Consider the following 27,457-nt stretch of genomic DNA (forward strand, 5'->3'; position numbering starts at 1 on the left):
GCCAGCAGGAACAAAGGCAGCAGCATGGAGCAGGTGATGGGAGAGGGGCTCTTTGTGCCAGAGTGCTGCTGGCTTGGCTGGCTGAGGCCCTTTCCTGACAGCTGGAGCTGGCAAGGGAAGCGCAGTGCAGGAACCAGCTGTCCTGGCTTTTGTCAGCTTGATGGGACCTGGCTTGTGAGGGTCAAGAGCACAAGGAGGGGGCTGTGATGCATTTAGGAACTCCCTCCATCCAGGCCTCTTGTCTAATTAATGGATTTTAGTTTTTCATAGCCCAGAAAGCCCCCTATCTCTGTCAGTAGCCCTCCCAGGCCTCTCCACTCCATGCGTGGTTGCTCTGCAGGCAGTACCTGGAGGTGGTGAGTGGTTTAGAACTTTGGGCAAGGCACACACCAGCCTTGGGAGGCTACTTGGGCTTCTTAAGTGCCATGTTGATGATGCCATGCTATCAGAGGTAGTGGTAAATACCTGTCATAGTGCCTGGATATGACTGGACTAGGAGCACACACTGAATGTCTTGAAGTGAAGGTGAAGAACCACAAACCAAGGCTGGTGCAGAGACCACGCTGCTGTTCCTGAGATAAGGCTGTTACAAGAAGGGGATCCCTCCTCCCAACTCACCTTGCATCTCTTGCCTTCACCCTTGACAGGGCTCTGCAGTGTGTCCATGGCTGGTCAGAGAGAGACATGGCTGTGGACAGGGTTTTTCCCCTCACAGGTCTGGCTGCCTCCCATAGTGAGGGAAGCTCTTCTGTTGGTATTGCACTCAGCACTGACCTTCCTTTCTGCAAGGGAAATGACTACATGAGTCATGGGTAAAGGGCAGTGTCCTGCACCAGCTGGGATTTGCTCATTTTGGATATCGTGATTTCACAGAGCCATGGGGAGGCAACCAGAGGTATAGCAAATCCTTGCTCTCTTGGCTGGGCTGAACAGAAATGAGAGATCAGGTTCAGCCAGTTACACCTGGCAGAAGTAAGTAGAGTTGCACCAGAACGCAGCTCCCCAGTGTCTCTCCATTGTCAGCCCTTAGTCATCTAGGTTAAAAACCAAGAAACACACCTCAAGCCTCAGCCATGGCTTCATTAGCACATTACTAGTACCATTTCACATGTCAAGTCACTGGAGAGAGCAGGTGATCATTGTCTTTCCAAAGTCTGGTGAAGATCAGGGCAGGAGAAGCACAAAAGGGAAGGATGTTGTATATTTGTGGTGCTTGCTGGGACACACTGGACCTTTTACTGTGAGGAGTTGGCTGTTATGTGTCCACTTTGGCTCTGCTCATGGATGTGTTTTACCAGGAAATGAAGCAGCTGGGAGGCAGCTCTGGTACTGAGAGACAGAGGCTGAAAGCAGTCCTTTCTTCCTTGTTTTTGTGACCATGCCATTATCCCGTTTCTCACTCTGCCTTGCACACCTCGTTTGCCCTTTACTGAGCCCTCTGGGTGGCAGTTTGAGCTGTCCCCCAGGCAGGCATTGCTTTGCTGCATGCAGCTTGTCAGAGCTGCCATCACTCATCACCCAGGGTCTCGCTGCCGCTCGCTGCACTGCTGCTTGGGATGTCACTGCCTTTTAGGTCAGTCATTACAGCTGCCAGTGGAGCCCTTTGGGCACTCTCTAATTCTCCCCATTTCTCTAACTTAGTTTTCTCTGTCCTTTCCCGCCTTTCTGGACGGTGGGGTGGTGAAACAACATTGCTTCAGCTATGGGAGGTGAGGAGATCAGAACCCACAATCACTCAGGGCTAAAATGACCAAGTTTCAGACCCAAACCAAATCTCAATTGCTGGAAGGTAGTGACAGTGCTAAAGGACAGAATCCTTGGGCCATGATGGCTGTCAGCCATATCTGTTCCATCACAGTGGGCAGTTCCAGAGCAGCCATAAATTGGGAGGAGGAGGCTCTGTCTTCCTGATCAGTGTCCCCAGTGGAACTTTGCTGTCTGTCAGACTGAGGATGCCCAGGGATTCTCACACAGGTGGACATGCAGCTGTAGACAGTTGCTTGGGAGTGACGTTGCCCACCTGCAGTGTGGAAATAGGTGCAAGTCAGCATTGCCCTAAGCTTGGCACCCTGGATCATATTTTGTATTTGAGTGTGTGGCCCAGGAATGGAGATAGTTAAACTTATGAACTGAGGTGTTCCCTGTTGTGCCTGGAGAGTGGGTGAGGACAGTCATGTGTTTGAAGGCATCCATGGAATAGGAGCTAGGGCCAGTTTTGAGGAACTCCTCTCTCCATGGATTTATCTGTACTGTGAATTCCAGTAGTATGATTATATTCAATGATGTTGAAATGCAGAGTCTATCTTGTCTCTAGCTCAGGCATTTGTGAATGGCTTAGTGTGCTTGTACAGAGTATGTGCCATGCTTGTGAGGTGTCTGTGGATTTTGTGCTGTGAGGGAGCACTCAGTGACAAGGAGCTCTGTCTGGGGTGTGGTTGGGTGGTAGATAACACTCCAGTAATACTAAATGTAATACCCTCACCGAAATCATCTCAGTTCTTTTATCAATATTTCCACATCCTTCCACTTCCCTTGTTCCTTGAACTTTGGTCTCCTCGGAAATAACAAAAGAGATTACTCAGGATTTCCTCTTATTGAGCCAGGAGTGGCTGTGACACAGCAAGAAATAATTCCATCTCAAGTCAAGCAGAAGCTGAGCCACTGCACCTTCTTCTAGACATGGCTCAGGACAGTGCAAGCCCCAGGGTGCTAATTACAGAGCTCTCCATCATGTAGCACACGTGTCTCTGGAGGGAAGGATGTGGAAATGACCCGGGGAGAGGTGACATTTGGCGACCCCGCTGTGAAGGGAGTCTGTGACAGTGCAGATGAAGCAGAGTTAGGAAAGCTGTCTGGCAGCAGCAGCCCTGGATGTGCTCTCTGGTGGGAGTGGTGGGATGTGCCTTTTCCTTTGTGGTCTCTATGCTGGGAAGCTGCCAGGAGAGCAGCCAGGCAGGGCTGTGGCCGGGACATGTCCCTTTGTGCCCACCTGTGGGAAGGGACAAGTCCCTAAGCCCAGAGGAGGTGTGTGCCTTGCCCTGCACTGCTGCCAGGGCAGGGATTTGCCTCTCTTCCAGCCCTTGGCTCTGCCCAGGGGCTTTTTGAGTCCCACTCCTTGTCACTGTGAGGCTCAAGCAGAAGGCGTGGCACACTCTGACCTGCTGCCATCCACCTCTGCCCCGCAGGACCATGAGAAGCAGTACGTGGGCTTTGCCACTCTGCCCAACCAGGTCCACCGGAAATCCGTGAAGAAGGGTTTCGACTTCACCCTGATGGTTGCAGGTGAGACAGGATGGAGGTGGCTGGGCCACATGGTGGGGGTATGTGGGGGGAACCAGCTCTCCTTGCTTCCCTTAGGTGCTCCCATAGCACCTGAATTCTCCCCTCACTCTGTTCTGGTCCTTGTCTCAGGCCCTGCTTTGCTCCCCAGCCTGTGGCAGTTTCCCCAGGAGGAACAGGTCCCTCCTGACCCCTCATAACCCACTCGAGGAAGCTTTTCCTGCAGCAGTGACTCCTCTGGGTGGTGGAGGGAGGGCCAAACAGGGACCAAGGGAAAGGAAGGAGAGGAAGAATGGGGAGCTGGGAGATCACATTTTTACAAGGATTGAGACATCTTGCAGCAAAAGTCTTTCCACTACTGGAAAAATGTAGTGCCAATAAACAGCTCCTGACAGTTTGTCTCTCTTGCTTCCTCTGGCTCACGATTCAAAGCCTTGTTCAAAGTTTCATTTGTAAGTCAATTAGTGGGTCATGTTGCTTGCTTATTCCTCCTCCCCTTTGTGCTCTGTCAATTAGGAGAATCGGGCCTGGGCAAATCCACGCTGGTGAATAGCCTGTTCCTGACAGACCTCTACAAAGACAGAAAGCTCCTCAATGCAGAGGGTGAGTTGGGGGCAGAGCAGGGTGAATGGGACTGTCCCAAGGACTACCACTGTGGTTCCTTGCTTCAGCAACAGCTACAAGCTTGGCTGGATCACAGCCCTCTTGTTTGGCTCTGCTCTTTGTGTCTGCTAAGGCTCTAGAATTGAGAAAAAAGGGGTTTGGCTGTAGGGCATTTCTGTCCTTTGAAGGGAAGATGAAGCTACAGAGCAGCAGTAGCCCTTTGGGATCAGATATTAAGATTTGTCTTTTGTTCTTGGACGCTGGAGTATGGTAGGGATTCCCCTTCCCCAGTGACTGGACAAAATGTTGAGAACAGCTGGGCTACAGGCACTATAGAGGTTTGTGTATCTTCTTGGAGTCTGTCTGCCTGCTGCTGGCCCCTGCAGTACCACCCCCTTGAGGCTCCTTAGGGCATGATCTGGGGTTTTTGAAACCTGTGTTACTCCATGTGTTCAGTGGTAAAAGGGAGCTGTCTTGTCACGGGTGTAGTGGGGATCCCCAGCAATACTGCCTGGCTTTAACTCACGTGCTCCTGTTCAAAGAGAGGATCAACCAGACAGTGGAGATCATCAAGCACACAGTGGACATTGAGGAGAAGGGTGTCAAGCTGAAGCTGACCATAGTGGACACACCAGGCTTTGGAGATGCTGTTAACAACACTGAGTGGTGAGCAGGGCATTGCTGCCTTCCTTTTTGTCCTTGACCTCACAGTCATTAGGAGACAGTGGACACTACTGATGATTTTGTTTTGATTGAATTGCCCTTCCCAGCTGGAAGCCCATCACTGACTACATTGACCAGCAGTTTGAACAGTATTTCCGTGATGAGAGCGGCCTGAACCGGAAGAACATCCAGGACAACCGAGTGCATTGCTGCCTCTACTTCATCTCTCCCTTTGGGCACGGGTGAGAGCCACACTCGGGGCCTGGGGAGTGATTCAGTCCAGAGAGAAGACCCTTGTGCCCCAGGATTGCCCTGTAGCAGCTTCTACACTGCCAGGGCTGTTTGCAGAGGAAAGGGGCAATGTCTGGATGTTCTCCCTCTGCTGAGCATCACAGCACTCCCTTCCTCTCACATGCAGGACAGACTGTCTGTGAACAGACACAGCAGATCTCCCTCAGGCCTTAGAGCCTGATTTGAAAATCAGAAGAAATAATGCCATGCAGACTTGTATGTTCTTATCTAGCTAAGCTGGACTGATGTGTAGGAAAGGGAGTTTTAAGCTGCTTTCAGTCCCTGCCCCTTGCTGGCTCATGTGTCAGCCTAGCCTGGAGCAGCTGAAGGGGCTGTGTTGGCTGCCTGTGCTACAGGACAGCTGGAGGGAGACCCCAGGCTGTGACCTGGGCAGTATTTGGCCTACAAGGGAGCAAATACCCAGCCAGTGTCTGTGTGAGACACTCGGCAGCTAAAATTGGAGACAGCTTTCCTGGAGGTACAGCCCTAGCTGAGGGCTGTCCCAGTGCTGCTGCAGGCTCTTGTGACAGTGCTGTCCTTTTCCCTTTGTGCTTGGTGGGTGAGAGAGGCTGGAGGGGGAGCTGCCCAGTATGTCTTTGCTAACAGTGTCACTCATCCCTGCTGCAGGCTGAGGCCTGTGGATGTTGAGTTCATGAAGGCCCTGCATGAGAAGGTCAACATTGTGCCCCTGATTGCCAAAGCTGACTGCCTGATCCCCTCCGAGATCCGGAAGCTGAAAGAGAGGGTGAGATACTCTTTCTGTACAGGGTTATACCTGAAGTAGTGTCAGGGATCAGCTGAGGGGGGAGGGCAGGTAGACATACATGTATTTATGTGTCTGTACAGCGTGTTTGTGTGTATATATGTACACATACGCAGTGTCTGCACATACAGCTGCAGCCGTGCTCTGCTCTCAGCAGAGAGGATGACTGTAGAAGAAACATCAAATCCTTTTGCCCATCTGTAGGCTATAGCAAACCATGGTAGCACAAACAGAATAAACCCAGCATTTCTGTATTGTTCAGTTTTACATCCTTTTGGTTTTGTCTTGCATGGACATAGATCCGGGAAGAGATCGACAAATTTGGCATTAAAGTGTATCAGTTTCCTGAGTGTGACTCTGATGAAGATGAGGAGTTCAAGCAGCAAGACAGAGAGCTGAAGGTAAGGAATCTGCTCAGCAGGGTCTGGGGAATCAGACTCCTGGGTATGTGGGTCAGTGCAGAAGGAGCCAGAGCTGCCCTGCTTGTGCTGAAGACCTGTTCTACTGCTACCCAGGGAATAGCCTTGGCTCATGTGGTAGATGCCCTGGGGAAGGTGCTGATGTCCTTGCTGGTGCCATGAAGTCAAGTGTGGCGTGAACTCATGGTCCTTCTCTCTCTCTCAACTCACTGCTCTCCCTCCAGGCAGTGCCAGTCTTTCCTTCATCTACCCCAGCCTGTGTGTTTAAGATGAAAGCTGGGTTGTATAGCAGTTCTGAGCCTCTGTTTGTGGATGATGCCATCAGCAAGCAGGAGAGATTTTTGAGTGATTAGGCACCACTGTGACACATCAGTTGCATTGGGGGACACAACATGCTCATACAGGCACATCTGGGGGCCCCAGCAGCCCAGTCCTCACTGCCTCCCAAGCCTGTGTGTGCATGCAGTACGGCTTGTTTCTCCTGTCAGACGAGGGCAATGGGCTTTGACTCCCTTCTGAGCAGACAGGAGCACAGACTCCACATTCCCACTCTTGGTGTATATTGTTCCTTGCTTGGTGTCCCAGCCTCTTTGCTTCCTTGTAGAGCTTTCCCTTAATGAAGGGATGCAGGCACCTGCAGAGACACAGCTTCCCTCAGGACAGCTGAGCTCAGGCTGGGAACTAGGCTGCATGTACATCCCAGTGCTTTAGGCTTTTCTCTGCAACTGAGTTGAGGTGCTGTGCTCTGTGGCATGTGTGGATGTCCCTGTGCCTTTCCTACCAGCACCTTCCTCCTGCTATTCTGCTGTGCCTGAGCTTGGCCCCTGGAGAAGGGATCCATGGGCAGCGGGGGCTGAGCTGGGCTCAGCGGTGCCTCTCGTTCCAGGAGAGCGCTCCCTTCGCCGTCATCGGCAGCAACACCGTGGTGGAGGCGAAAGGCCAGCGGGTCCGTGGCCGCCTCTATCCCTGGGGCATTGTGGAAGGTAAGCATGGAGCCTGGGAGCACTGGGAGGAAGGGCAGGCAGGGACGGGGCAAGGACAGACAGGAATTTCCAACACAGAGGCCAGGGGAGAGCTGGGGCTGTCTGGGCCACCTTTGGCACATGGCAGGGGACAAGGTAGGATAGAGACAGAGGCATTGGGACTTGCTCAGGAGGTCTGTGTTACTGGGAGTGTATCAATAACCCTCCCATTGCAGACTGAGGAAGAGAGGCTCCAGTGTGAATGGATGAATGCCTAAGCTTTAATGTGCACTAGGACATGGCTTCTTATTAAGCTTCTTATTAAGTTTATTTTCTGGGGAGAAGCTGTTTCTTTCAGCCAAACAATCAGAAACCCTCATGCACTCCCTCCTCTGCTGCTGCTCCTGTAAGTGCTGGAATTGCTGGGCTGGAGGCTGTGCTGATGCAGTGTTTGTCTCCAACTTTCTTTCCTTCTAAAGGGAGAAATTTCATAAAGCCTTTAGGCAGAATAACCCTGGAATGGCTTTTGCTGCTGTTGCTGATTTGTCCTTGCTGGTTTATTGCTTTAAGACCTTGCAGCTTTAGATCCCAAAAGCTTGTGTTTGCACTCATGGGCTGGTGCTGGCTGCTTGGGCTGCTCAGCTGTTGGCTCTGCTCCCTCAGTGGCTCCAGAGGGTCATGTGCCTGTTAGGATGCTGGCATTTGGCAGAAGGATCAACTTTGTGAATCTCTGTGCCTGATACAGTTGGTTTTCCCCAGCCCTGAAGAGAGGCAAATGGAGATCATCACAGCAGCACAGTGCTTCCCACAGTGCTGTCTGGAGCTAGGCTCCCCATGGCAACAGCAGCTCTCAGCTTCCATTGCCTGTTCTTGGCTTTGCCCCTCAGGGGCTGATTTTGTCTACAGGGGCCTCTTGATAAGTCCTAAATTCTGATCAGACAAGTAATTTACCTCCAGTACCAGCTGTGCTCACTGTGGTTATAACAGTGACATCCCATTAGATGTGATCCTCTCTCAGGGCTCTGCTGTATGTGCTTGATTAATTCTTTTACACAGAAAAGGTCCTGGGACCACGGTGCCTTCAGCAGCCTGGCCTCGGTGTTGAGGCCATTGAGGCCTGTGCCATGGCAGTGGCAGGTGACAATGAGGAAGGAGCCCTGGGTGGGGTTTTAGTCCAGTCCATGTGTCCAGGAGCTGAGAAGGGGCTCCCTGGAGAGGCCTGGTGAGATGTGATATCCAGGCACTCTCCTGCTGTTGCTTCCACAGTGGAAAACCAGGCACACTGCGACTTTGTGAAGCTGCGGAACATGCTGATCCGGACACACATGCACGACCTGAAGGACGTCACTTGCGATGTCCACTACGAGAACTACCGAGCTCAGTGCATCCAGCAAATGACCAGGTGGGTCCCCACCTCTGGTGGGAGAGGTCTGTCACCTTCTGTGGAGCTGGGGTTGCTCTCACAATAGCTCATTGGTCAGGAGGCTGTGGATCTGCTGGGGACTTGCTGGGCTGCAGCCTCCAGGAATGGCACTGGTAACTAAAATAGCAAATCCAAGCTTGTTTCCCACAGCCTGAACCCAAGGCAGGAATGCTTCTGAGAATCCTCATTCCTGTCTGAGGATTCCCCATGCAGATATAAAGAAACAGGCCTGGAGATTCTTTTGAAGAGCTGTTTCTAGCAGTGTATGAAATACATCCAGCCTAATAAAATGGGATAAACCATCTCTCTGCTGAGGGATAGCTGTGTGCATTGCTGAACAGGAATGCATTCTGTGGTCTGCAGTTATGTCTAAATAATAACATGACCCTTGGGATGCTGCTGTTTCTCAGGCAACAGGGCCCAGGCAATTAGTAAGGCAACACATCTTCAAAGATTTCTCTGCATTGTCTTCCCTTTGCATTTGATGCTCTGTGGTTTTAGTCAGAATGATCAGAAAACAGAAGAGAGAACACTCACAGGCTTCTCATTTGAGACCTCTACTTTTCCTTCTCCCTTCCATGACGGATATACTGGTGAAAAAACTTGGGTTTAAGTAGGTCTTGGCTCCTCTGTTGTGAACCATTCCCTTCACTTCCTGCCAGCCCTGGCTGGTAGCTCTGTGCTGCCACGTTGCAGAGCAGAATGGCTGTGCTTCAGCAAGGAGCAATGCTGCATGTGTGCCAACGTGCAGGTTGGCACGGTCTTCTGACACGCAGTGTATGCCTGTACTTTTGCATAGCAGACAAGCTTGTTTTTTTCAGCAGCAAGTATATGGAATCCCAAAATAACTATGTTAAATGCTAGAGCTGGGTGAACAGTGTCATAGCTGCTATTTAGGTAGGCTGTGTGTCTATTAAAAGAAGAGCACAGTGAAAAAGTGGTTGCTATGCCTAGAGAAAGCTTCAGTTTGGTACCATTTCTCATGCCATGATTAGTTCCTTGCCAGTGAACAAGTTCCATAAAACCAGCACAGGGCCATTTCTAGGGGAGTTGTTTTTGTAGGAGAGCCTAAGCTCCAAGGCTGGAATTTTCTCAATAATGAGCCTATGGTGACTCCAAGTGGTGAATACGTGCAAGTGTCATAATGAAGTTCCAATTCAGCCTAGTCTTCTTTGGCTACTACCATTCCCTCCTCATTTACTGAGCGTGCCTGTCTTTTGAAAGAAAATCATCTCCTTCCTGTGTCCCCTACCTGCATTCATGGGCACCACAGCCCTCAGAGCAATGCTGCTGTGCTGGCCTGTCTCGTGCCCCCCACTTCCTGAACAGGAGGTCTCATTCTCATCCAGGTGCATGCCACAGCTCTGGACTAGATTGCCCTATGGCCCCTCCACTGGTTTGGGTGTGTGATGCTGCATTGCTGGTGGCTCTACCACGGGGAGTATCAGTCATTGTGTGGTGACACCAAAACCAGCCATCCTGGACCACAAGTGACTGCTCTTCCCCCCTCTTTCCATCTCTCTAGCAAGCTGACTCAGGACAACAGGATAGAAAGCCCCATTCCTATCCTGCCTCTCCCAACACCAGATACGGAGACAGAGAAGCTGATTAAGATGAAGGATGAGGAGGTGAGTACCATTTCTGCCTGTCCCTCCTGGATATTGGAGCTGGAATCCCAGGAGTTTCTCTCCACAGTTGCCCCATACAGGCAGTCCTGAGGCTTCCCACTCCTGTGGGCTCCTGGGGTGGAGGACTGTTGAAAGGGTTGAAAGCTGTGTCTTCTCTGTCAGGGAAACATAGCTCCCTTCCACCTCAGACACAGGTACCTCTGTGCTCAGGCAGGAGTTAATACTCCCTGAGGGATCCCCTTGTCAGCTCCAATGAGTTCCCAAGTCTGGATCCACTCGTCCCTTTCTGACTCTCTCTTCTGTCTCTCCTGCAGCTACGGCGGATGCAAGAGATGCTGCAGAAGATGCAGCAGCAGATGCAGGACCAGTGAGAGGCAGGTACCTGGAGGGCAAAAGGGATCCCCCAGTGACCATCTGAGACCTGGCAAGAGCTGTGAACATTTAGAAAAGGTTTCCAATTGTATAGAGACTTGTGGGCAAGAGCTGCACCCGCACCCTCTAATTTATTAGCAGCAGTGCTGGCTTTTTGACCAGCTGGATTGTGGAGGAGGCTGTTCACTTAACAGTTTACTGATGTGTATTTCTTTTTTTAATAATTATTCTTTCATTTATTTTTTTCCTTTTTTTTTTTTTTTTTTTTTAAGAAGCTAGCCTGGGACATCTCTAAGGCATCCTAAAAATAAGAAAAGAAAAAGTCCCCCCTTTCCTATGTACTAATCTCTTGTTTGGGAATGCTCTGGTATTTAAAATCCTGGTTTCTCTGGTGTACAGACTTAGAGTATCTGTGTCAATGCACGTAAGTGTTTACTCCCAACTGAGGTGCTGTGCCCTGGTCCCTGTTCCCCTTGTCTGAGGCCAGCACAAGCATTGTAAAGGCAGCCATACCCTCCTGTGAGTTTGACCTGTGCTGCTTGGGCTTCTCAGCCTGGGGACAGTGCTGGCCCAGAGAACTGGGGCTGGGGGTTCCTCTGTGCACTGACCTGCTCAGGAGTCCTGATGATTGCCTGGTATCCTGTCCAGGTTTTTATGGGTTTTTTGTTTAGTTGGTTGGTTTTGTTCTTCCTAGCAAGAAAACTCCAGGATGTTTGCACTGAACAGCAAAAGACTGAGTGCCTCAAGGCTGGTTACAAGAAAACTGTTCTCAGTTACATCTTTCTGGCAAAGAGGTTGAGTTGTTGACTATTGCCTGCAAGGAGGTGATTGGAGTGAGCCCTTTCCCTGCCATGGTTTCCTCCCACAGCAGGCTGGAGGCATTGGTAGAGGAACCCTAATGCCCTGCAGTAGCTGGGTGAGGGTGTTTCATGGTTTAGCTCTGGTCATCACCTGCAGTGTGTCTTCAGTGTCTGCTCTGAAAAGCACTGTGGCAGCCAGAGCACTTGCCGAGACTGCTTTGGAGGGGGTAGAAACCCTAGGGCTGAAATCCAACCCAAAATGCAGACCTGTCCCCTACCCCCAGGCTTTACAGTCCTACGGGCGCATTGCTGGCTCCAAGCTTCTCCTGGGGGAAGGGGCAGTTTTTGTAGGCTTGTATCCAAGATCTGCAGGCAGTCTGTGTGGGCAGGTGTTGGGTCAGCCTGGCAGGTGCAGAGCTGTCATTGAGTGGGGCTGAGCACAGCCCAGCAGGCTTGGCTCTTGCTCCCCTGCCTTTCCCCTGGGCATTCAGCCCTTCTCCCCCTCCTTATTCCTTGGCTCTTCCTGCCCTAGTGCCGGGAAGGCTGGTGGGTCTGCTGGGCAGAGATAAAAGCACTCTTTGGGTAGCAGCTCCTGTCCTGTTCTTGTTTCCTGCAGTATTTTTAACTTGAGTCCAGCCAGAGCAGAGCCCTGGAGTGTGATGTGCCTGACAGGGCAGGGCTCATCAGCAACACTGCCACACTCACAGGAGTCAGGGCTGTTGGAGGGAGAGACACTTGGCTCTTCCCTCTGAGTCCAGGGAGTGCAGCCATGGGCTGGGCCCTTCTGCTCCTTGGCTGACTCCTCTGCTCCCTTTCCCCTTTTGTGTCTGTTCCTCCATCTCTGGATCTCCCCAGTAGATCTCCCTGGGTAGGAAGCACAGTGTTGGCCAGGAATAGGCAGGCCCTAGATTCTGTTACTAGCCACTGCATTTGTCTGATTCCTCCCTGGGGGTTTGTCCAGGTCACTGGTGAGTAGGTTGGCTGGTTCCAGTTATTCACTGTACAGAGCCTCTGCTTAGCCAGAGCATGGACTGTAGGGGCAGGGGAGAGACCCTGGCACCGTGTGGAAGGACAAAGTAAGGATGACACAACTGTGCAAGCTGAGCAAGAGTAGTGTTCAACAATGTTCAGGGTTGTTTTTTTTTTTCATGCTCCCCTATTTTGGACTCATAAGTGGCAGTGCCATTCTAGGAGAGCAGAAGGATTCAGCTTGATTTCAGTAACATGAAGGACTGAGGCACCTGAGAGCAAGTATAACCTTTCTTTGCATTATGTGCTTACTTGAGCAGTGGAGTAGCCTGAAACAGGAGCTTCCTCCAGGTTTTCCAGAAAGGTGGACAGCTGAGTTCTCAGCTTTGTCTGTGCTAACATAAAAGGAAACATCTTGAAGTACCTGTCCCCTCTTTTCTTACACTAATCTTGGTGAGGAGGATGTTCTGTTGCAAATGAGCCTCGTCTACCTGGAGATTTTCCTCTTTCAAACAGATTCATTCCTAGAAGATAAAGGAGACCTTTTCCCTTTAGCATGGACATAGAGCAGCTGACACCTTTCATGCTGGGCTGTGCACAGAGGTGCTGTGTGCTGGTGAAAGCTCAGGGTACACTGGTCACAGGCAGGGTTTCTGAGGGTGGATCTGCCCATCCCTCCACGTGGGGAAGTCTCCATCAGCTCAGTGCATGTGCCTCCTACATCAAGTCAAGGATCACAAGCCTGTCCTCTACAGAGAGCTGAAGCCTTTGGCTACCAGCTGGCAAAGATGGTTCAAGTTGCATTTAGGGAAAACCACACAAGAGTGAGGCACCAGAGATGGCTTCTACGGAGGGGTGGTGGTACCACTGAAATCATGTCTCTGTAGGATGTTCCCTGGCCAGAATTTAGGGACTGCTTGGAAAGGGATTAGAGACTGATTTTGGGGGATGTCAGGGGTTCAGATTCTGTCCTGAAAGGTGGAATCTGTTCATTTAAGGAGTGTGTTGTACTGTGGCATCAGTTCTCACAGTAAGTGGAGAAGAGACTCCTGAACACAGGGAGCTTAGCCATGTGGCTCTGGCAGTGAGAAGTGTGGATAGGAAAGTAATTTAACACCTCCCCTCACAACCCTCCACAGCCTCACATACAATCCCTGCACCCCCTGGCACATTCCCATGTCTCTGCCAAGCTTTGCCCTGCTGAGTGAGTGGCTGCAGGGATGGTGTCCCACTCCACAGCTATGCCAGGCTGCAGCTGGGGCTGTTGGTACATCTTGGCCCCTGTGCCTGACAGGATGGATCCATGGCATGAACCCCTTGTGTGCCACTGCTGTGCTGGTCCTGCCTGTGCAGTCTTTGCTGCCTCCTTGCATGCCTCCCCTCAAAGGAGGGGCTCCCACTCGTCGTGCTCTGCAATGGCATTCCCTGCTCTTCCTCACAAACTCTGCTGTGCTTTAATGCTGCCTTGCTCCTGCCATGTACCTTCCTCACCCCCTGCTCCATTCCTAGGCTCTATGTTTCCTGTCCATCTGTTGGGTTATTATAATTATATTTTTTTGTAAATTTCTGTTTGAACATTTTGTCATTGTGAACAAAGAAAATGAAACCTTTTAAACATATCCATTTTATTAAATGATTATTGTTATTATTATTAATGTTTACTACCTGAATTGATCAGTGAAATAAATACATTCAAAAATCCAACCTCTTTCTGTTTAATTTTCATCCCCCTTGAGCAGAATTGGTGATACATTATAGGCAGGAGAGAGCAAAACTGACCCTGTTTCTCCTTTTATCTAATTCAGTCAGAGCAGGTTTCAGGCAGTTTTCCTGCATGGGATTTCTGGCCTGTTTATTCTAGAAGCTAGCAAGAGGATCTTGAAGGTTCTTTTATATCCAAGCTTCCCCTAGGAGTGGTATCTATATCATCAGTGGTCAGCTGGCAAGATCCAGTCCCAGGAAATGCAGTTTGTAAGTAGCCAGGAGAACCTTGCCAAGTCCATGCTGCATGCAGAGCCACAATAGTTCTGGCTCTGGATCAGCTCCATGCCACACCTGGCCTGAGCACCTGCCTGTGAATAAACAGAGCACTGAATACATGAGATGAGGTGAGTTTGCTGAACAAACTTACCCTGCTGTAGTTGAGCTGCTCCCAAGTGGAAAGCAGACTCTGCAGGAAAAACTATGTTAGTTTGTTAGCCTGTATCAGCAGATCTTTCACTAATAAGTACTAGATTGGTGTCACTGCTTCAAGGGAAACCTGAGGGTCAGCACCCAGAAAGTGCTAGGTGTCACCACTCTGCCAAGTTCTCCTGATGAGATGGGGAAACCAGAGGTCACAGTGCTGGGGGAGTATGGTACAAACCTACACCACCTTCCACTCTGAAGTGCATTTTGAGTTACTATGCCCTTCAGACTTGGTAACTTTTCTGTTGGGCTGAGCCTGTGGGCCCAGAATCACAGTTATCAGTAGTGGCAGCCTCTCCCAGCAAACGTGTTCTTGTGAGCAGTGTCAGCTCCCGTTTCTTGGAAGATTTGCTCAGTGAAGCCTCAGCTTCCGGTGACATGCAGCAGACTGCAGGAAGGCCTCATGTGGGAGGTGTCCCTAGGATGAGCCTGACCCTTATCTTGCCAGCCAGCTGCAAGGGGGTTATCTGGGAACACAGCTATGCACACACTCTTGCACTGGCTGGACTGCCTCGAGACTTTTCTCTTGTGTTGTAAAGCCAGCAAGAAAGCAAGATTGAACTACTCTGGTAAGTCAATAATGCTACCTTCTACTATTTTTTAAAATTTTATTTGATTGATTGACAATTACAATTTGTCAAGCACAGAAAAATACTGCCTTGTTGCTGGTATGTGTAGTTATTCTCCTGGAGAAGTTACAGCAGCTCCTGTTCAGCAGTGGCATGAGACTGTAACATAAAAAAAGCTCGTTGACCAATGTCTCCCAGCACAGGTGATTATTCATCTGCTGGAGCAATGTCTAGCATGAAAAACTCCACTGGCCTCCATCCTCAGTGGTCAGCACCTTCTCTGCAGCCAAAGACTGTTTATCACTTTTTTTCAAGGCTGGAAAGGCTATTTTTTACTCATGGTAACAGTAGATTTATTTCTGAATCTCCTCTTGCAGTTTGCATGAACGAAACTTTGCTCCAGAGCTATGATGAAGCATGACAAAGTTCATATTCTAGTTTTTGATTCCTTGACAGAAATTTTCTTGGCTACCCTTATAATGCACCTCCAGTAGTGGTAAAAACACGAACAGCTCTTGTACATTTCTGAGGACTAGTGAAAATGTATTTGATGGCTGCAGCTAAGCCTTCCAGTAGCCATGTATTCATATCCCTCCTCAAATCCAGGCTGGAAGACCATGAAAATTCCTTCACCTATAGCAAGAGATCAGAATTTGCTCTCTTTTAACTCTGTTCTTTTCAGAGCTCTCGCGTCTCCAGTGGAGGACACCAAATTATCTGACTTTAGAAACTCTTCCTCAGAACAAAACAACAAAAGACCTTGGCTGTGGTGTCAGTCCTAGAGTGCATGGTGTCTGGTCTCCACCTCATCCCGTTTCACCAGGGAAGTGTTTGCAGGTGAAAATGAACAGTGGAATTCTCTTGTCCCTCCTTGGCTTCCTCCCACTCGTGACACCCTTATGCCCTGTGCCATGCAAGTGCACCACCAACATTACTGACTGCTCATTGAAAAACCTGACTGTAGAAAACCTGCCCTCTGCGTTCCATCCTTCAGTTGAAATCATCCACCTGGCTTCGAACAGGCTCACCTCTATTCCCAATGGGCTTTTTGACAACCTGAGGAGCCTCCAGGTAGTCTACCTGCAGGGCAACCCTTGGGAATGCACCTGTGACATCCTCTACTTGCGCTCCTGGCTCCAGTGGCAGCAGAACCGGAGCCTGTACAGGGATGTGAGGTGCAGCTCCCCGGAGCACCTGCGGGGCCGCATCATCGCCTACCTGACAGAAGATGAGATCGTCTCCACATGCCAGCACTGGTACTGCAGCCTGGCTCTCCTCTCCCAGTTCTCTCTCTTCATCCTCCTTTTCCTCCAGGGTATCTTGGTTATCCTCATCATTGTCTACCTGCAGAAATTTCGGAGAATGATCGCTGAAGCCCGGAGCACCACCCGAGAACTAGACTAGCGGGTAGACCCTTGGGTATCTTCTTCAATAAACCCCTCTAACAATGATTAACATTATGAGACAGAAGACCCTCCTGCCTTTGGGAGATGCTGTGCCAAAGTCCTGTAGTTTGTGATACCCAGAGAGGACAGTTTAGAACAGCATCTAATCCTAACAGCAGTCTGAAGCAGAACTTGAACTGATCAGACTTTTGCTGTGTTCCTAAAGAATCAATCTCATGTTTTTTCAATGCTTTAAATTCTTTAGCATTATCTTGGCTGCTTGTCTGAGCTAGAAGTGGTTCGGTAGACTGAGGAAGTCATAAACTACAGCAACCAGAACTGACTCAAACAGCTCATAAGCTCACAGGGACTCCAGTGCTCAATCCCTCCTCTCCTACAGTACTCCAGCCCTATTTCCCAGGATGCTTCTGGTTATGCTGGGTAAGGTGAGGACAGAGGTGGGCAGTGAACTGTTTGACTACTGAGCTCAGATAATGGAGAAATAGAGTTTCCTTCTGCTACCACAGACAGCATTAAGAGCTTTGGACCAGGGATTTAATCTTCTCCTGCCTTGGTTTCCCAAGTAAAAGGGAAAGGAAATGTCTTCTTGCTTGATGCATCTTTTTCAATGTTGCTCTGGGAGAGGAAGGGTATGTCTAGAAGCCCATTCATTTTACCTTATCTGCATTCCTTTTAGTCTATTTTAGTTTTAATACTGACTTGAGTGAGACTGGGGCCCTGAATCTTTATGAGAAATTCATCCTGAAGACAAGAATTGTTTGACTGTGCTTGTATGGCACCTGGCACAAGAGATTTGGTCTTGAGAGGCTCAAACTACAAACTCCACTGATATGCTAACTGCTGTTTATGGTGTCCCTTTATTTTTGAAATAAAGCAAAATTTAAATAAAATTATGCACAACAATGTAAACGGCTTATTTTTCTATTCTGCACTGTATATCTTGCATGCTGCTGTGCTCCCTCAGAGTTTGTGCCAAGCAAAACAAATCCTGAGGGTAGGTGGAGAAATTACTGCAGTGCACCTTAACAGTTAAAACTTTGGGAGCTGCTGGCTTCTAGCATGGGCCAGGAGAAACAGGTGTTTCTTGTAAAGCCACTGTGTGGCTGCTTATTTTGTGATGCAGCTGGAACGGGGAGGGCGTTTGGTGGGGCCAGCAAGCTGTGGGGTGAACGAGCTGTGCCCTTCAGCCCCAAACCCAAGTCACGGGGGTCCATTCCCCACTCAGCTCACACACAAATGCAGCTCGGCCACGAGAAGGGCTCTTTGCCCAGGGGCTGCTGGCAGCGGTGGGGACGGGGCAGCCGGTGGCAGGGATGGGGCAGGCTGGGGCAGTGACCAAACGGGCGGGGGAAGGTGATGGGACATGGGAGCGGTGAGGGCAGTAACGGAGCAGTGACGGGACACGGGAGGGCAGCGACCGAACAGGTGCGGACAGGGGTGGGACACGGGACAGGTAAGGACGGGGGTGGGACACGGGACAGGCGAGGGCAGCGAGCGAACAGGGACAGTACCGGGACTCGGGACAGGCGGGGGCAGTGGGCGAACAGGGACAGTACCGGACTCGGGACAGGTAAGGACAGGGGTGGGACACGGGACAGGCGAGGGCAGCGAGTGAACAGGGACCGTGGCAGGACTCGGGACAGGTAAGGACAGTGCCGGACTCGGGACAGGTAAGGACAGTGCCGGACTCGGGACAGGCGGGGGCGGTGAGCGAACAGGGACCGTACCGGACTCGGGACAGGTAAGGACAGTGCCGGACTCGGGACAGGCGGGGGCGGTGAGCGAACAGGGACCGTACCGGACTCGGGACAGGTAAGGACAGTGCCGGACTCGGGACAGGCGGGGGCGGTGAGCGAACAGGGACCGTACCGGACTCGGGACAGGTAAGGACAGTGCCGGACTCGGGACAGGCGGGGACGGTGAGTGAATAGGGACCGTGCCGGACTCGGGACAGGCGAGGGCGGTGAGCGATCAGGGACAGTGCCGGACTCGGGACAGGTAAGGACCGTACCGGACTCGGGACAGGTAAGGACCGTACCGGACTCGGGACAGGTAAGGACAGTGCCGGACTCGGGACAGGCGGGGGCAGTGAGCGATCAGGGACAGTACCGGACTCGGGACAGGTAAGGACCGTGCCGGACTCGGGACAGGTAAGGACCGTACCGGACTCGGGACAGGTAAGGACAGTGCCGGACTCGGGACAGGTAAGGACCGTGCCGGACTCGGGACAGGTAAGGACAGTACCGGGACTCGGGACAGGTAAGGACAGTGCCGGACTCGGGACAGGTAAGGACAGTGCCGGACTCGGGACAGGTAAGGACAGTGCCGGACTCGGGACAGGTAAGGACCGTGCCGGACTCGGGACAGGCGGGGGCGGTGAGCGAACAGGGACAGTGCCGGACTCGGGACAGGTAAGGACCGTGCCGGACTCGGGACAGGCGGGGGCGGCGGGACCGGGGCAGTGACCGAGCCCCGCCAGCAGCGCTGCCCCGCGGCGCCGAGCGCCCCCTAGCGGCCCGCTGGCGCTGCCCCAGGCCGCCGAGGGAGCCGTGACGGGGAAGGAGCTGAAGGAGCCGGTCCGGGCACTCCGGGGCCGCCTGAGGGGAAGAAGGGAGTCCTGGGGCTTCTCTGCCGCAGGCTGCTTCACCTCGGCTCGGCTCAGCCCAGAGGGCCGCGCTGGCCGCAAAGGCAGCAGTGAAAAGCCCCGGGTGCCCGGGCGGCGGTGCCGAGCAGCTGGGGCGGGAAGATGGCGGCCTGCAGTCCCCTCACGGGCAGCGCGCGGGTGGGGCCGATGGCTGAGGAGGACGTTCCCCATGCTGTGTGTACCGGGGCCAGCCCGACTGAGGTGAGTAACATGGGGCTCTGCCCTGGGGCCTCCTGCCATTTCCTTGCTGTGCCCCGTGTCCCTCCAGCACTAACCCTTGTGGCATTGGCCTGACTGGATGTGGCAGCAAGGTGCCCAAGGAAATGGGGGTCCAACTCAGATTTCTGTTTTCTTCTGGGGACTGCACCTCTTGCACCAGTATCCCCTGCATTATCACTATGACCATGACCTCCAAGGAGGGACACAGGTCCACTGAGGAGCCTCCTCTGTGGAGAGGTCCAAATTGGTGCTCCATGAGGCGCCGTGAGGGGACCCACAGGCCTCCATCTTCCCGCCCCGAGCACCTGGGGCTTTCCACTGCAACACCTGGTGTGTTTGGGGCCTGTGGGTTTTTAGCTGAATTTACCCGTTAGAAGATGCTGCTGGTGCATGTGGGCGGTACCACAGGTTCAGTTGCTGGGAGAGGCTGCACTGGGAGCAGGCACAGTCCCAGCCCTGTGACTGCTTAGTCTGTTAACGCTGCCATGGGGTGCTGAAAATCCTTTGTGGCTCAGTGTGTCCAGAGAGACAGAGCAACTGCTGACTTTGGTTTTGCTCCCATGAGGAGGCAGGAGGGCTCCTGACTGCATCATTAAGTTTTGGCACATGGAAGTTTAAAAGCCTTTTTGGCATTATTTGCACCTGTGAAAAATGTGACCAGCCATGGCACTGTGATAATGAATTGCACTGAGTGCAGAGTGATTTGTGTGCCATGGCAGCACGTCTAATCCATAAATCCAGAGCCTGCATATCTTGCCTTCTCCTGGCTCTGGAATCTGCATGTCACAGATGCTTTCTTGCTCTACAACCCAGTGCAGGATCTGCTGGGATGTTGTTGAAAGGAGAACTGGCTTTCATTCTGAAAGGACACTGTCCAAGAATGCACAGATGCTTCAAAGGGGAAGCAGTGGTGAAATATGGCAAACATAATAAACACAAGCTATTAAGCTGCTTTGCAAATAATTTTCTAGTATCAAGGCCAATCCAAGTCCATGCCATGCAGGGTTGGGCTGCCAGGCATGCTGGACAGTCTGCTGCCTTGCCAAAGGTTCAGATGCTTCCAAGCAGCTCCTTTCTCTGAAAGTTACCAGGTTAAAGAAGCCTGGGAGACAAGACCAAGGTGTTTGCAGTCTCCATGATGCAGACCTCCAGACCTGGGGTGTCTAAAAAGCACATCAGCACTTCCTAAGTGAAGGACCAAATGACATTGGGGAAGGCACTCTGTTTTTTTCTTCTTCTAAATGCCTTGTTTCTCAGTTGTCTTTATGGTGACTTCTGCATGCTTTGCAGAAAAAAAAGAAGACTTGAAAGCAAAGCAAGCTGATTTTGGAGCCTAGAGAATTTTAACCCCTAATCCCACAGTCCCCATACCATGTGGTGATAGTAGTTCTGTCTTACTTCAAGATTGCTGCAGGCCCTTGTTTACAGATTGCCTGGGTCCATGTGACCCTTGGTAACCTGCCCCTGTTCTTTTACTTACACTTTCATGGGTTCTGCACCCTCAGGCATGCCATGGAAATACCACATCTGTACACACAGGCAACAACTCATTGTCACCCACTGCAGGGCTTAGTCACTAGGACAGGCCAGTTCCATGCAGCACTTGGAGGTTAGGCAGTGCTTGGGGATAGTATGGAGTGTGGCACATCCCTCTCATGCAGTCAGAGCTGTGTGCTGAGTGTGTACCCGAGTGAGAACTTTCAGTGGGTGCTTTGGTGGCAGCCTGATCTGGGATTTGTTGCATTGTTTACAAATTCTAAGAGGCATTTTTCTTGGTCATTAATATAAGGCTGCCTAGCCTTCTCTAAACCCCTATTTCTCTTCAGGATTGAAGCGTGAAGGGCATCCCCGAGAGAATGCCAAGAAAATAGTGTTGATTCTACATCATAGGACTTCTTATCTGTCTTAGGGTACATAGAAAAAACAAATATTTGAGAAATGTTTAGAAGTGACTTTTACTTTTCTCATGTCTTTATTTGCATATGGAAACAAAGGCTCCCTCAGGTTCATAGGCCTTATTTTTGAGGGCTTTAATGGAGAGCACAATTTAATTCAACAGGTTTCTGCAAAAGATTAGTTATCATGGGGAAGTGCATTGAAAGCAGCAGGTTGCAGTGTTTTGTTCTGAAGATAGTGTGTGTGTACATACTGTATGTCTAGGTAAAATTACATGCTCCCTGGAAGGACAGGATAGAGCACTACTGGAGGACATAAAAGATTTAAGTGGGTTTAGTCCAAAAAAACCTCCTCAAATTACCCTACAAATTAAATCTACAAATAATTTTTTTTCTATTTCTTTATATCTCATGGTCTGTTTTTGCTCTGAAATGTTTGTGACTATTGAGAATAGAATATGCTGGGAGGTATTTCTTTGTATTTCTACAGAGAAACATTAACCTGCGAGTTACAAAAGCAAAACGCCAGGAATGCCCTCTGTGGATACCAAATGGTTCAGGCTGTGTAGCTGATCTGTCGTCCTCATCTGTTGCAGGTGATGATCACTTCTAACCTGCCCTGTCACAGCTGTTTGCTTCCACACCAGTGCTATTCTTTTTGAATGGGAGCAGCTGTGCTTGCTGAAGTGTCTCCGGAGCCATTACAGTACTGACAGTCACTGGGGCTTGTACAGGAGAGGGCAGCAAATCGCTTTTAAACTCCTGTTTGCTTTGACTAGTAAAATACATATGAGATTTGGATCTGGGAGAGGGTGAAGGCAAATGTGATGTCAGCCAGAGGCTGACAGGGATGCTCCAGACTTAGTCCCAAGCAGCAGGCATTGCTTCTTGAACCAGTAATTAGTAGGTAAAAAGCTCCTTTTCTTGTTGTTGTTTCAAAGCATCAGCCTGCAACAGAGAGGGGGAGGAGGTGGTCATTATGATGCTGTAGCCATGATGGAAATAGGTTGGTTCTCTGTGGGTGTTTAGTCTGATGAGCTTTGGGGGGTGGAAATCCATCCTTTGGCAGGTGGTAGAAAGAACCCTTGCCATCATCACCGAGTGGTGAGAGCAGTGGGTTTTCACTGATGTGCCTGTTGGAGATGGGAAGGTGCCCGGGCTGTTTTGTACCTTTCACAGGTGAATCTTCATATTGGGTCAGGAGGATGGGTTGGAGGTAAGTGCTCTCAGAATACCCCAGGGCTATGTAGGACAGAGGGCTCAAAATTGTTGGGGTTGGCTCTGTGCATCTGTGGGACAGAAAATGCAGAGGCTGAACAGGCAGCTGTGTAAGCACCCATGGAATTTAAATGCCCCTGCACTGGGAGGAGCTGTGGGGAGCTGAAATCTGGATCAAAGGACTGTGGAATACCAACACCTCCTGTTAGGACTCCAAGCCCTTGAGTTGGTTGTCTCTCTTAGGGTATGATAAGGGATGTGCCTGTGTTTGTGGAGCCTTTACCTCCAGCATTCTTAAGCTCACCAATGGATTATGTGGGTGCCCACTCTTGCTCTGCATCTCCATTACCTGATCTTTCAACACAGTGTTAGCAAGCTGGTTTTTTTCCCAGGATAAGACTTTAATTCCCTCCCATTGATCATGGCCAAAGAAGAGAGCTCAAATGGAGATTTTATTCCAGAAACAATGGGCCCCTTATGTGCTGTGTTGTGATCTCTCTGAATGAACCTGCTGGTGAAATGAAGGTTTTTCTCTGGGCTGTTTTTTACCTCTCACAGGTGAATCTTCATACTGGGTCAGCTGCCTTGATTCCTGCAGAGAGAGAAAGAGTAAAAGATGAAATCTTTGTTCTGTGGGGACTGAGACAAAATGACAGTCAGGGAGTTGGGCTTTATATTTAGTTTCCATAAATCCCCATGTGCTGCAGGGAATTTGTACCCATTAACACCTACAAAGTGGAGGGCAAGTTCCCTGCACAGTTTATGTGTTTTTCTGCCTTAAGACACTTCTCTCCAGGTCCAGCCCAAGGCCTCTTGCCTGGGCTGGCTGCTCACTCCCAGCCAAACTGCTTTTGTCCTTCTTGCCTCGTCCTCAACTCTGCTGTGACCTGCTGCCTATTCTGTCTGTACCTGCTCTTCCACACCCTTCCCACTGCTGTTGGCATTTCCCAAGTTGTACATAAAATATAGCTTGCTGCTTTCCAATGTTTGGCTCTCTGATGGCTGAGCTGCAGCAAACCCACCAAACATTAATTTGATCATCCAGTGCTGGAAGCTTTGAAAGCAAGACCTTGGTGTTCTTGATTACTTCCTCTCCTGTCATCCCCTCTTGCCACTATCCATCAAGAACAAAAAGGCATTTTAATGATCCCTTTGCTTCTTTTCCTTTTTTTCCTGAGACTTCAAAGGACAAGAAGCAGCATTGTCATTTCTGTGCTGCCTAAATGAAGGGAAACTCTCTCCAAGTGCTGCATGTGAATTTCAGTGTGCAAATTCCCATGCAGTTTCCTACAGCACAGCAAAAAAATAAAAATACTGCATTGGTTTCTGTTTCTGTGTTGAGAGGAGTAAAGAGATATGCTTGCAGGTAGAGATGGAGAGGGCATTGTATTGTCTGTAATTTGAAAACATAGAATGAGATGTATTTTCCTGTGTGTGTATCTGAAAGGAATCTTCTCAGTAAGTGCAGAACTCTGGTGTGGTGCTCATGCTCTGGAAGAAGTCAGCTGTAGGTAAGTTGCTTTTGCCCTGGAAGAAGTCAGCTGTAGGTAAGTTGCTCTGTGTTGCAATAATCCAGTGCCCTACTTTGTGTTCCAGATGTGCAGGAAAAAAATAATTGGAGATGCATCTGCTGAAATCATGTGAAACCTGAAGGCAGTGGAGTGAAATCCTAGCTCTGCTCAATTGTGCCATTAACTTCAGTAAAACTCAGGGTTCAGCCTTTAGAGCATGTGCTGGGCTGTGCACACACACTGCCAAGAGGAATCTCTTTAAGAAGATCCAATGCAGGGAGGCCCAGCTCTGGGGCAAGAGCACTGGATTAAGCATGTCTTGGTAGTGTAACATTAGTTATGTACAGTAAAGCAAGTATTTCTAAAACCACAGAAAGCATCTGAGTCCTGTCAAAATGAAAGAAAACTGGGATGAAGGTTGGGCACTATATTCCCTAAACTTGTTCCAGTGATTAATTAGCTGTGGAAAAATTAGCATGTAATTTCAATCCGTGTTTGTCTGTGCGTTTCCAGCATTCCTACCTTGCTTTGCCTTTATCTGTAGATGTCTGTAGGGCCCCATGTACTAGGTACTGTATGTTCCCAGGGATGGGAAATTGTGAAATCCATGTGGGATGGGAAATTATCTCGGATGTTTCTCATCTTAGAGGAAAAAAAAAAAAAATCTATCTTGGAAGTAATTCAGCTGAAACCCAGAACATACAACTGGTGCATTCATCTTCATGCTCATTCGCCTGCCTCCAAAAATTGGAGCCTCAGTATTTGTTAACTGGAAAACAGACAGCTAAACATGTCCACTGATTTATATATTTTTTAATCTGTGTCTTAAAAATAGATGCATATACTAACTGTTCCTTGGTTGTGCCAAGCTGAGGGTTTCATATTAAAAAATAAATAGTTCACAGAATGGTTTCCACCAGCTTTGTATCTTGCCAGGAGGCTCTGTGTGGGGTAAATGGTCCTTGGGAGTGCAACTACCAGTGACCTCATGGCCTGCTACTGAGGGGAGGTGGCTTATGACAGGGGCACTGTCTTCTTGAGAGCAATTCCCTAGAATGCTTGGGCCATGAGTGGATTCCCCCATGATCCTCATATGGGATGAAATGGGCTTCTCTCCACCTGGCAGTTTCCCCTTGGCTTTCCTGAGCCAGGAGTGTCTGACCTGAGCTCTACAAAGATGAAGAGGTCCCTGGCAGGTGGATGGAAGCCCTGCTGGCTGTTCAGTTGCTGCTGTGATCTGCCTGGAAAAGATTTCCTCACTCAGCTAAGGAAGAACCTCACTGCAGAGCTGACAGCAAACAGCCTCAGGATGAAGTCTGTGCACACAACCAGGAAAAGACCAGGAGTGAGCAGACTAAAGGAGTAGACCTGATGAGCAGTTTCCCAGCAACAAGAGCTTGATCTGGGCCGATTACTGAGTATTTACAAACGCTGAATCACCGCCTACTGAGCTGGCCTAGTTGTCTCCTCAGCAATTCCTACAGATAGAGAATGGTGGCAAGAATAACAGAGGAGGGAGGATCTGGTTACAGGCTCAGAGAGGAATGCCAGGATTCCCTTGCCTGTCTTGGCACTTACTTTCTCTCCTCTTGCCCTGCCCTCCTACCTTTCTGGCTAATCTAGCCCTATTTCAGAGCACAGGAGAGGAAGGCTCTTTTGTTGGAGTCACTGTACCTAAGTCAGTCTATGACAAGTTGTACATAAAACATATTTGAGCTGCTGCACTTACAACGGAGAGAAAAACAGTAGAACTTGGGAGTTGACGTGAATACTTCATAGCAAAGCAGCATTTGCAGGACCTGTGTGAGCAGAAGGAAAAAGCTGAAGTCTGTTTTCTTGGGTAGAGTTATCAAAAAACTTAATCTAGAAGGTTAATCTTGGAAGTATGCTAAGTTTGAACATCTGTAAGTGCTTTGAAATTTGTGAGTGAAAAATGCTGGGCAGAAGGAGAGAATATGTCTGGTTCAAAGCAGGGGCAACAGAATGCCTCCTGCCTACAGCTGGGCTATGCAGTAACTTCTGAAAAACTATTTCTTTGCTTTTGAAATACATTTGACTGCACTAAGTGGCATGGTGTTCTCAAAATGTTTTCCTTGGCTTGTCCAATACCTCCTGGCCTGTCTTCCTTCTCTTTTTCTTCCCTATTCTTTGCAAACAATTCTGTTTGAAACTTACTTTTCTTTGTTTAGGTTTAGTATTTCCCTCAAATATTTATGGCTGTGATACTCATCTTGAGTAGCAAGCCAAGGAATCACAGAAAATCTGTGTTAATTTTTCAACCTCCTTTTGCTACCCAGTGGCTTTCCCAGGCAGATAGGTTAAGCTCCCAACTTGCTCCTTGTTCTAGCCTAACACCGGGTAAAGGATTTGATCTCTTATCTTTTGGATGGTGGGACACTTTAAAAATAGCTCCAGCCACTGTTCCTTCTTTTCCCTACCTTGTGGTGAACCTGCTGTTTCAGGAAGTGTGAGGAACATAATTAGTAAAATAATACCAGCTGTCTCATAGGTCCTTCTCATCAATGGATCTTGGAGGGCTTTGCCAAGCTGGATACCAGTTGTTGCACCTATTGCAAAGATGGAGAAACTAAAGCAGGGGAAGAGAGCCTGCTCTCCTAGAATACATCAGCAGCAAAGCTGGGACTGAACAACCCTGTATCTTGCACCACTTTCCTCAGAAGTGAGAGGGAAGGGTGTGCAGCCCAAGGTGTATTTCTTGCATGTAGCTATTCCTTGCGTCCTTCTCAATAACTGGCACACTAGATAAGAGGCACTATGCTCTCCTGTTCTTCATGGTGAAGCTAATTGCCAAGCTCCTTCTAGGTTTCAGTAAGTCAGAGGATGGAAGAGTTGGTGTTACAGATTGACATCAGGGTCTGGGAAACAGTGTCTGTCTCCAGACCCTGGGCTTATGTGGGCAGCTGCTGCCACCTCACAGAAGTCTTGTAAAATGCTCCTAGAAGTCTTCTCAAAGTACTCAGATCTTGGGTGCTAGAGGAATATTGGGGAACAAGGGCATTTTTTCATGTGTGATGCAGCTGGGAGCTGCTACACTGGGAAAAGATCTCTCTGACTTTACTCTTGTTGACCATGAAATGTATCCTGCAGTCTGGCAATGTGCAAAACTAGCAATGGGAACAGAAGTCTCCTGTCTTGAGCACACTTCACTCAAGCGTGCACAGAGATATGGGACAGTGTCCTCTTTCACTGTGCAAAGGAAGCCAAATCCTGCTTTCATCAGGTCTGCATGGCCTTGGAGTAACTTCATTTCTTTGTTATGCCGCAGTGATGCACTTGGCTTCCCTACTTGTGAACCCCAAAACCCACTGAGGAATGTGTCTCTAAGCCCCATCAAGCCCTCAGCCATTTTTACTGGAGGCTGAGGTACAAAGATATTTGTGATGCCTAGAGAAGGGAGGGCAGAGTGCACGCCTGCCTCATATGATAATGTGTCTCCACCTACGCCTGGCATGGCTGTATTTTTCTAGCTCTTTTGTGGTTTTGTTGCTCTCCCCTTGCACCCACAAGACCCTGCACTGGCTATAGCAATTGGCTAAATCTTTCTTGTGTTCCTCCCGCAGGACCTAGGCACAAGCCCAGCCAAGCTTTTTATACGTGTCTGCAGATGAACCTTTG

The 27,457-nt window shown here is 49.8% G+C and overlaps 2 protein-coding genes across 6 annotated transcripts in view; both read left to right on the forward strand.

The window, feature by feature from the left end:
- The window catches only part of SEPTIN5 (septin 5), a 42,604-nt gene extending 28,728 nt beyond the window's left edge, over positions 1–13,876 (forward strand). For all 5 annotated transcript variants that reach the window (XM_021544537.3, XM_021544538.3, XM_021544539.3 and 2 more), the window contains 10 exons: positions 3,186–3,282; positions 3,796–3,882; positions 4,425–4,548; positions 4,653–4,787; positions 5,464–5,581; positions 5,899–6,000; positions 6,905–7,001; positions 8,247–8,382; positions 9,929–10,031; positions 10,346–13,876. In XM_021544537.3, coding sequence (XP_021400212.1) covers positions 3,186–3,282; positions 3,796–3,882; positions 4,425–4,548; positions 4,653–4,787; positions 5,464–5,581; positions 5,899–6,000; positions 6,905–7,001; positions 8,247–8,382; positions 9,929–10,031; positions 10,346–10,402 — 1,056 coding nt within the window. In that variant the 3' untranslated portion in view covers positions 10,403–13,876. The remainder of the gene's footprint in view (positions 1–3,185; positions 3,283–3,795; positions 3,883–4,424; positions 4,549–4,652; positions 4,788–5,463; positions 5,582–5,898; positions 6,001–6,904; positions 7,002–8,246; positions 8,383–9,928; positions 10,032–10,345) is intronic.
- A 467-nt stretch (positions 13,877–14,343) lies between these two features.
- Positions 14,344–17,243, forward strand: GP1BB (glycoprotein Ib platelet subunit beta). The gene is made up of 2 exons (XM_021544573.3): positions 14,344–14,928; positions 15,611–17,243. The coding sequence occupies exons 1-2, from the start codon at positions 14,841–14,843 to the stop codon at positions 16,330–16,332; spliced, it is 810 nt and encodes a 269-aa protein (XP_021400248.2). The 5' UTR covers positions 14,344–14,840; the 3' UTR covers positions 16,333–17,243.
- The last annotated feature ends 10,214 nt before the right edge of the window (positions 17,244–27,457 follow it).

Source organism: Lonchura striata, chromosome 18, assembly GCF_046129695.1.
Source record: "Lonchura striata isolate bLonStr1 chromosome 18, bLonStr1.mat, whole genome shotgun sequence".
Classification (NCBI taxonomy): Eukaryota; Metazoa; Chordata; class Aves; order Passeriformes; family Estrildidae; genus Lonchura; species Lonchura striata.